Source organism: Bufo bufo, chromosome 5 (genome assembly GCF_905171765.1).
Source record: "Bufo bufo chromosome 5, aBufBuf1.1, whole genome shotgun sequence".
Lineage (NCBI taxonomy): Eukaryota > Metazoa > Chordata > Amphibia > Anura > Bufonidae > Bufo > Bufo bufo.
The window spans coordinates 98,273,632-98,282,592 of record NC_053393.1 but is presented as its reverse complement, the minus strand read 5'-3'; the positions used below and the strand labels follow the sequence as shown (position 1 = coordinate 98,282,592).

Below are 8,961 nucleotides of genomic sequence, written 5' to 3'. Positions count from 1 at the left end.
CAGGGCTTGCGCAGTGCAGATCTTAGAGGGAAAAGCCTCCTGAGATCAACCGCATATATATTTATATGAGTACAAGATTTAGAGCAGAACTTTTCAATAACTCCTGAGAGGACTCTTAGGAGAAACAGTAAGAGTCCAGATTACCCCACGCGCGCGCGCAGTGATGGACAGCTCTCCCCGTTTCAGTATGTATACACAGTAAGCTGCCAATCATACTGTGTGGGCAGGGTCCTCAGGCGTCTCACCGTCTCTCCTAGGAGTCCTGGTCGGACTTACTCTCTGCACTCAGAGGACACCAGTCAGATTTGCTCAGTGTCATGTTGAGCATGCTATCTAATGTGGGGGCAGACTGTTATAAAGTCCTGTGGGTAGTGCTAAACAGTGACTGACAGCTAAGTATGCATATTCATAAAGGAGAGCCTGTCAATCACCATGTGCACCCATCCACTGGACTGCGCAGAACCGGGCTACATCGGACCCACGCCGAACACACAATGCTGGCGTATAAGGATATGCCATCAGTGTTACGGTATGGTCACACCGAGCAGGGAAGTGGATAACATTTTCACAGATCTTATCCACACACTGCAGAAAATGTCTGCACCGAGATCCGCACGTAACGCCAGATGCAAATTGTAAATGCCAATTTATGCAGCGGATTTCTCCCTTTGCAAAGGAAACTTGCATAATTATGCATAGAAATCTATAGTAAAACCTGCAAGATTTGGTGAGGATTTTGCCCCTGCAGATTTCATCCAGATATGCTATGTCTTTCCTGTAGTGGACCTGCTACATGTGGCTATACTCTGAGGGTCCCAGAGAACCCCTTTAATCGTACTGCGCTCTGAGCAGCTTCTCTTACGTACCATGAGGTATGTACCATCCTTTCACACATATCCTGTGGATGGAAAATTGTGCTCAACTTTACTCAAAACTTCAAGTGTGAAAGGAAGCGTTAAACGTCATCTTAAAAAAATAAAAAAATATCTTAAGAAAATGACACCTTTACAAACACAAGGTTTATTTTTCCTTAGAGGGAGGATTTAGGTCTTCTAAATTAAAAGTGAAGGGTTTATCATAGCCCATAAGGTGCTGATAATCATTGGAATTGGGAAATAACATTGGATTTATCAGCATGGATTTCTTCTTTGCATAAAATGTGGTGAACATCTTGCTCACTCCAGGTACTTCAACATCTTCTGGGGAAAACTCCGTCCTTTTCTCTCTAAGAAATGCATTGTAAGTGATTGCAGTATAAAGGTCTCTCTCCTTGTTGTGATATAGGTGAACCACATAGCCCTTGGTCAACAAATGCAAAGTAACAGGAGTAATGAAGGTGAAGAATCCAACTATGCTGAAGAAAGCAATCTTCAATGGAAGACTGTCTACTCCGATGCCAGAATTTGCAAAAATCATTGGCAGAATAATTAAGCTGACCACGCTGGTAGAGTAGGAGAAGAACTTCACCCCTGTATGAATAATAAAGAACAGATTAGTAACACACATATTCTAACTGTATATGTATATATCTGGCAAGTTTAACACTGAAGACACAGTCCCTTTAAAAGCAACCTAGAACTTCGATCCAGAGAAAGCCAAAGACTAGGTGTAGAAAACATGTCTGCTCGCTCTGCTTTTCTAGGGTCTCCTGAATTGTATCCCATCATGCAACACAAAGATTCTGGCAGTATAATTATCCTCAGGATACGTCATCAGTATCTGATCAGCTGGGGTCCGACACTCGGGACCCCCACCGATCAGCTCACCAAGCACATCGCCGTACATAGTATAGTGGCTGTGCTTGGTATCGGGCTCAGCCCCATTGACTTGAATGGGGCTGAGCTGCTCCTAGGCCACGTGACACATGAACGTGTCTTTACTGGCCAGGGGAAAGCTATGAGAAGGTCGTGGTGCTACTGTGAGCGCTGGTACGTTCTCAAAACATCTGATTGGCAGAGGTCGGGGTGTCGGACCCCCACTGATCAGATACTGATGAACTATCCTGAGGATAGGCCATCAGTATACGTCTCATTGGGCAGTCATGTCTTTCCTGTATATCTAATACGAGACACTGCTGAAACACCATTACAGTGTGCAGGCAAAATGCCGATATACCAGATATTTACAGCAGTACAGACACCATATCTGCCCCCCAACACCTATGGCCGCCTGCACCTGGGGCAGAGTAGAGCCTATTCTCCACACTCCCTGTGAAAATACAGACATCAATGTCATCCCATATTCTATCTGCAATAAGAGGGGCATAAGATACTGCCAGGCACATTTAGGAGGGCTTATCTTTTAGGACAAAAGGGGATTAGGATTTTGAAATTCAACATGAAATTTCAATACCCTGTCTGGTCATTTACCGCATATAAAGGTCACATAGAAGCAGCTCTTCAATATTTTCCCAGTTGACTGGTGCTTGCACCCGCTACCTCCGTGTAAGGTTGGGGCTACAAGGTGACACCACATCATCCAGGATCCAACACCTGGACCCTTGGTGGCAGGTTGATGTCACAGTGTAGCCCCAGTCTTACACTGATGCTGCTCCACCTGCATGGAGGACATCAAGTAGGATGTGGCAGACATATCAGCCAAGAACGTACCAAGCACTGCCGTTCCCAGGTTTCCAATGTAAACCAGTCTGTCCTCCTCATGGTTTACTGGAGTGGAGGACGTGCTGACGAAACGAACAAACTTCACATCAGGTACAGAAACCTATTGTAGAGAAAGAAATAAAACGTTTGTGTCAGAGAATGTCAAAGCCACAACATGCGTGACAGACAGGGAAGTGATGCTGGAAGTGGAAATTTAAAGGGGTTATCCCTAGTACAGGCCATCAATCATATATTAGCAGTAGTCAGACTCCCAGCACCCCCAGTGATCAGCGTTTGAACTGGTTCCTCCTCAGATCGTGGTACTTTTCATTGTGGCCGTTCAGAGTACTGCAGTTCTCTCCCATTCAGGTGAACGGCACAATACACAGTAAACCGTACTAAACCAAAATAATACAAATAAATGTGTAGAATAGACATTCTGCCGGCCCAGGTTTTACTGTAAGGGCTCTTTCACACGAGCGGATCCTGTGCGGGTAATCTGCTGCGTGAATGAGGGCCAAGCCCTCTCTCCGGACAGCAGAGACACGGAGCAGTAACATGACTGATAATGCTCCGAGCCTCTCTGTGATCTATTTACTATAAAATCACCATCAGATAAAGTTGCCACCGTGATTTTGTAGTAAAAAGATCACAGAGAGGCAAAGAGCATTATCAATCATGTTACTGCTCCGTGTCTCTGCTGTCCGGAGTGGGGCTTGGCTGTCTTTCACGCAGCGGATTACCCGCACGGGATCTGCTCGTATGAAAGAGCCCTAAAGCCAACCACACACATAGGACAGCAATAAGCCAAATGCTTCTCTGGCTGATGATCAACTTTCCTAACTGCCCCATACATGTTGTTGTCCTTCATGTACCCCCATCTTCTGCCCTCCCCTGATACTACATTAAAGAGGACCTGTCACCTCGCCTGACATGCCTGTTTTAATAGCCATATACATTCCCCATGTAATAATAATTCTGGAGCATCTTTTCTTATGTCTCTATGTTGTGCCATTCCTTTGTTATTCCTACTAGAAGTTATGAATAAATTGCTAGCAGTCTGCAGTAAGGGTACGGAGCGGTGGTCCCAAGTTGGGGGGGGGGGGGGGGGTACCTGCACAGACTCACTCTATCCAATCAGTTGCCGTTTTCAGACTGAGCAGGTAACCCCCCTAACTGGTTACACCCCTCTGTACCCTTACTGAAGGCCAATAGCAGTTCATTCATAACTTCTTGTGTAAATAATAGAGGAATGGCACAACACAGAGCCATAAGAAGAGATGTAACAGAATAGTTATTACATGGGGGATGCATGAAGATAATAAAACAGGCATGTCCGGAGAGGTCCTCTTTAAGGTTTTATCTATCTCATATATACATCGCTGCATCCTTCAGAATTATCTAATTTCTGCATAAATTTGGCTTCCATCACATCAGATTTTTACAGAAGTCCTAAAAGTAGATAAAGATCATACAAATGAGTCAAAAGTATTAGACTTGGTAAGTTATTTATTACGGAAAGTGTTCCAATATCTCACGTCTGTGAGTGGCAGAAGCATGCCGCCCTCTAGGGCGCAGGTACACAGTGCCCTCGGTCACCGCACCGTAGCGGCACTAGGATAGAAATGAATGGGGTCGCGGTGCAGCCACAGCCTCAGAATCTCCAGAAATGCAGCAGTGTTGGATTTGTTCCCATTATGGGGTCCCGTCAAATGAGTTAGTTCCGCTGTGACCCCATTCATTTCTCTGCTAGTACAACTAGACTCCAATGCTGGGGCGCGGGCCCCGTGGATCTGAACCCTCACCACCAGGCCTCATTTACATGACTGCATCCATTTTGCAGTCCGCAAATCACTGATCCACAAAATACAGAGGTGGTCCTAGTGCTGTCCACCCTCCCACCCCATACACATCAGTCTGTTTCCCAACCAATGTGCCTCCAGCTGTTGCAAAACTACAACTCCCAGCATGCCCGGACAGCCTTTGAGCTGGAGGCACACTGGTTGGGAAACACTGTAGTAGACGACAGTAGGCGCCCATATTAGGCAGGCCTTAGGGTAAGGTGATGATGAGGGGTCCTGATGCACACTCCATACTGCGGTCAGTACAGCACCAGAGGCTACCTGCTGCACACACCACGTGACGCGTAGAGATACAAGGTCAGCCTCACCTGACGCCCAGGCGGCGCTCTGCTCCGCAGGGACAGGGAGAAGACACACGTCCGTGCCCTCCCCAGACACAGCGTCCCGCGCAGCGCCCCCCATACTGGGCAGCCCACAGCATCCTCGTCCTCTGCGCCGCTGACCCGGATGTGGTGCGGCTGTCATTCAGCGCTGCCACCCGGATACATTAAAAGTGACCCGGAAGTGATAGAGTCCACCCCGTGACCCCGCTGCCTGGTTACGGCTGGAGCAACAATAAAGTCACATGACTGGCGGCTGCTGGGCGGGGTTTACCGCTGCCTGGGAAACATAGGGGGAGACGTGTCAACAGCCTAAATAGCGGAGAAGTCAATTAACCCTTTACAGACTGCTCCTCCACAAACATCCCGCAGTGTCCCCAATAAATCAGACTGCCAGCCCGGGGTGTCACATAAGCCGCACCAGCCTCCCAACAGCCGCAGACTTCAGTGTTACATGGGATTTGCTCAGGGGAGGGCTGGCAGCCTTAGTCCTGGGGGGCAAATCCAGTCAAGTGGCCCATTTTTAGCCCCGCCCATTATTAAAAGCCCCTCCTACATTTAATAGGCCACTCCCAACACACACTGTACAGCTGACATTCTATAGTTGAGGCCTGTCTACACATCATACGAAGAGGGGAGGACCTGTCCTGGCTGCACTGCCTGCTTATACAACAAGCTACAGCCAGGAAGCTCCTCCGCTCTCCTCCCTCCCCAGATCCTGCTTAAGGCTTGTGGTTCCCCCCCACCATCTGCCACCCGCCCGTGGCCTGCTGCCCCCTTTCGTCATCCTCACCCAGCTCTGAATCCTCCTTCTGCAAATGGCAGGGGGAGGAGCCGGAGCATCTCCTCTCCTACATAGCACCACATACCTCTTACATCCAATGTCACCTTTGTTGTATACGTTCTTTTTCCTCATCTTCTCCATTCAGACCAGACCGCCATGATGATTTTTCAGCCATCTCCCGTCTCTGCAGAGATTGAGAAACAGACATTAGTTTCCTGCCACCCCCAATACTATACTGCAGAAACAGTACCCCTGGGAATACTACTACCACACAGATAGTGCCCCCTTAAACAATTATTGGCACACAGTGCTCTAAAAAATAACTGCGCCCAGACACTAATAGTATAAAGATAATGTCCCCCAAAAATAATTGTGCTAAGCTGATACTGTGCTAGGGTGCCCCCAAAGTAACAGTGCCCCCCAAAATCCCACCAATAGAAATAATTATCTGCCAGAGCACACTTAGTAGTAATAATGCCCCAATAGTGCCCTAGTAATCATGTTCCTCATAGCCCCCCAGTAGTAGTAAAGCTCCCCATAATACCCCCTAGTAGTACTAATTTTCCCTATAATATGACAGTACATGAAATACCCCCGCTTAGTGCCCGCAGTTGAGCTAATGTCCCCATAATGTATGCCAGTATAAAATACCCCTATATAGTGCCCCAGTAAATGCACTCATACTGCTCCTCTCCCCCTTCCCCATAGTGTCCCCCATAATATGCCAGTAAAAAAATGCCCCTTAGTACCCCCAGCAGATGCCCCTATAGTGCTCCTCTCCCCCACAATGTGCCAGTAAAAAAAATTCCCTTCTTAGTGCCACCATATGCCCCAATAGTGCTCCACTCCCCCATAGTGCCCCCAAATAATGCCCCATAGTGCCGCTCTCCCCTATAGTGCCTGCCATAATGTGCCAGTAAAAAATGCCCCCTTAGTGCTACCAAATGCCATAGTGCCCCCCATAATGTTCCAATACAAAAGGCCCCTTTAGAGCCCCCACTTCCCCATAGTGCCCCCAAATAATGCCCCTATAGTAACCCCAGATGCCCCATAGTGCTGCTCTCCCCTATAGTGCCCCCCAGAATGTGCCAATAATTAAAAAAAAGCCCCTTTAGAGCCCCCAGATACCCCCATAGTGCTCCTCTCCCCCATGGTGCCCCCCCATAATGTGCCAGCAAGAAATGCCCCCATAGTGCCAGCTCCCCCCCCATAGTACAAGCCCCCCATAGTGCCAGGCCCCCCATAGTGGCAGCCCCCCCATAGTGCCAGCCCCCTTATAGTGCCAGCTCCCCCATAGTGCCAGCCCCCCCCCCCCCCGTAGTGCCAGCCCCCCCATAGTGCCAGCTCCTACCCCATAGTGCCACCCCCCCCCATAGTGCCAGCCCCCTTATAGTGCCAGCCCCCTTTATAGTGTCAGCCCCCCATAGTGCCACTTCACCCATAGTGCCAGCCCCCTTATAGTGCCAGCTCCCCCATAGTGCCAGCCCCCCCCGTAGTGCCAGCCCCCCCCGTAGTGCCAGCTCCTACCCCATAGTGCCAGCCCCCCCCATAGTGCCAGCCCCTTTATAGTGTCAGCCCCCCCATAGTGCCAGCTCCTACCCCATAGTGCCAGCCCCCCCCCCATAGTGCCAGACCCCTTATAGTGCCAGCCCCTTTATAGTGTCAGCCCCCCCATAGTGCCACTTCACCCATAGTGCCAGCCCCCTTATAGTGCCAGCTCCCCCATAGTGCCAGCCCCCCCCGTGGTGCCAGCCCCCTTATAGTGCCAGCCCCTTTATAGTGTCAGCCCCCCCATAGTGCCAGCTCCTACCCCATAGTGCCAGCCCCCCCCATAGTGCCAGACCCCTTATAGTGCCAGCCCCTTTATAGTGTCAGCCCCCCCATAGTGCCACTTCACCCATAGTGCCAGCCCCCTTATAGTGCCAGCTCCCCCATAGTGCCAGCCCCCCCCGTGGTGCCAGCCCCCCCCCATAGTGCCAGCTCCCCTATAGTGCAAGCCCCCCCATAGTGCCAGCTCCTACCCCATAGTGCCAGCCCCCCCCATAGTGCCAGCCCCCTTATAGTGCCAGTCCCCCATAGTGTCAGCCCCCCCATAGTGTCAGCCCCCCCCCATAGTTCCAGCCCCCCCCATAGTGCCAGCCGCCCCATAGTGCCAAGTGCCCCATAGTTCCAGCCCTATAGTGCCCCCCCCATAGTGCTAGCTCCCCCAAAGTGCCAGATTCCCCACCTTAGTGCCAAATCCCCCCATAGTGCCAAATCCCCCCCAATAGTGCCAGATCCCCCCCCCCATAGTGCCAGCCCCCTATAGTGCCAGCCCCCCCATAGTGCCAGCTCCTCCCCCATAGTGCCAGCCCCCTTATAGTGACATCCCCCCATAGTGTCAGCCCCCCATAGTGCCAGCTCCCCCTATAGTGCCAGCCCCCCCATAGTGCCAGCTCCCCCATAGTTCCAGCCCCCCCTATAGTGCCAGCTCCCCCTATAGTGCCCCCCCCCATAGTGCTAGCTCCCCCAAAGTGCCAGATCCCCCCCCATAGTGCCAGATCCCCCCCATAGTGCCAGCCCCCCTTATAGTGCCAGCCCCCTGCAAAGAAGAAAAAAAAAACAACACTAATACTTACCTCCATCAGCAGCGATGCAGCCTCTTCTGGCCTGTGTCCCTGCTGTGTGCTGGCTCAGGCGTCGCAATGATAATGACGTCATTGCTCTGCCTGAGCCGGCCTCTGATAGGCTGCAGGCATTAGTGCCTGCGGCCTATCAGAAGAACAGGGGAGGGACACGCCTCTCCCTCCCCTGCCCCACAGCACACAGCACGGCCGCAATGACATCCAGGGCCGCGCCGCCTGTGGTGATGATCGGCGGTGCGGCCCTGAAGAATTAAAAAAAAAAAAAAAAAAAAAATTTTTTTTTTTTTTAAAGACGGTCGGCCCAGTGGCCGTTTATTTCGGGCGGCCTGGGGGGCAATTGCCTCCCTGCCCCCCGGCCCAGCCCGCCCCTGGATTTGCTGCGGTTTTCCCAGGAATTTGGGTGCAGAACACGCACTGAAATCAGTGTAGAAAGTCAACCATGTGAACACGTCCTCAGGGTATATTAAAGGGGTATTCTGGTTACATAACGTTATCCGATATCCATAGGATAGGGAATAACTATTAGATCAGTGGGGGTCCTACCACGTGGGAGCCCCCAAAATGCGAAGCAGCTGGTCAGGCTTGTGCCCTGCCTCTCCATTCATTTCTATGGGAATTCTGCAGGGTAGGCTGAGCGGCTGCTTCATTCATTTCAGGGGGAATCCAAGGGGTATGGAGCCCACCGATCTAATAGTTATCCCTTATCTGGTGGATAGGGATCACTTTATATAACCGGAATACCCCTTTAACATCATACAAGGGATCCTCCAC

The 8,961-nt window shown here is 50.7% G+C and overlaps 1 protein-coding gene across 1 annotated transcript; it reads right to left on the bottom strand.

Moving 5' to 3' along the window:
- Nucleotides 1-1,000: 1,000 nt before the first annotated feature.
- Nucleotides 1,001-5,147, bottom strand: LOC121002405 (transmembrane protein 70, mitochondrial-like). The gene is made up of 4 exons (XM_040433863.1): nucleotides 5,127-5,147; nucleotides 4,771-4,920; nucleotides 2,610-2,721; nucleotides 1,001-1,469 (listed from the first exon to the last, which is right to left on the bottom strand). The coding sequence occupies exons 1-4, from the start codon at nucleotides 5,145-5,147 to the stop codon at nucleotides 1,021-1,023; spliced, it is 732 nt and encodes a 243-aa protein (XP_040289797.1). The 3' UTR covers nucleotides 1,001-1,020.
- Nucleotides 5,148-8,961: the final 3,814 nt, after the last annotated feature.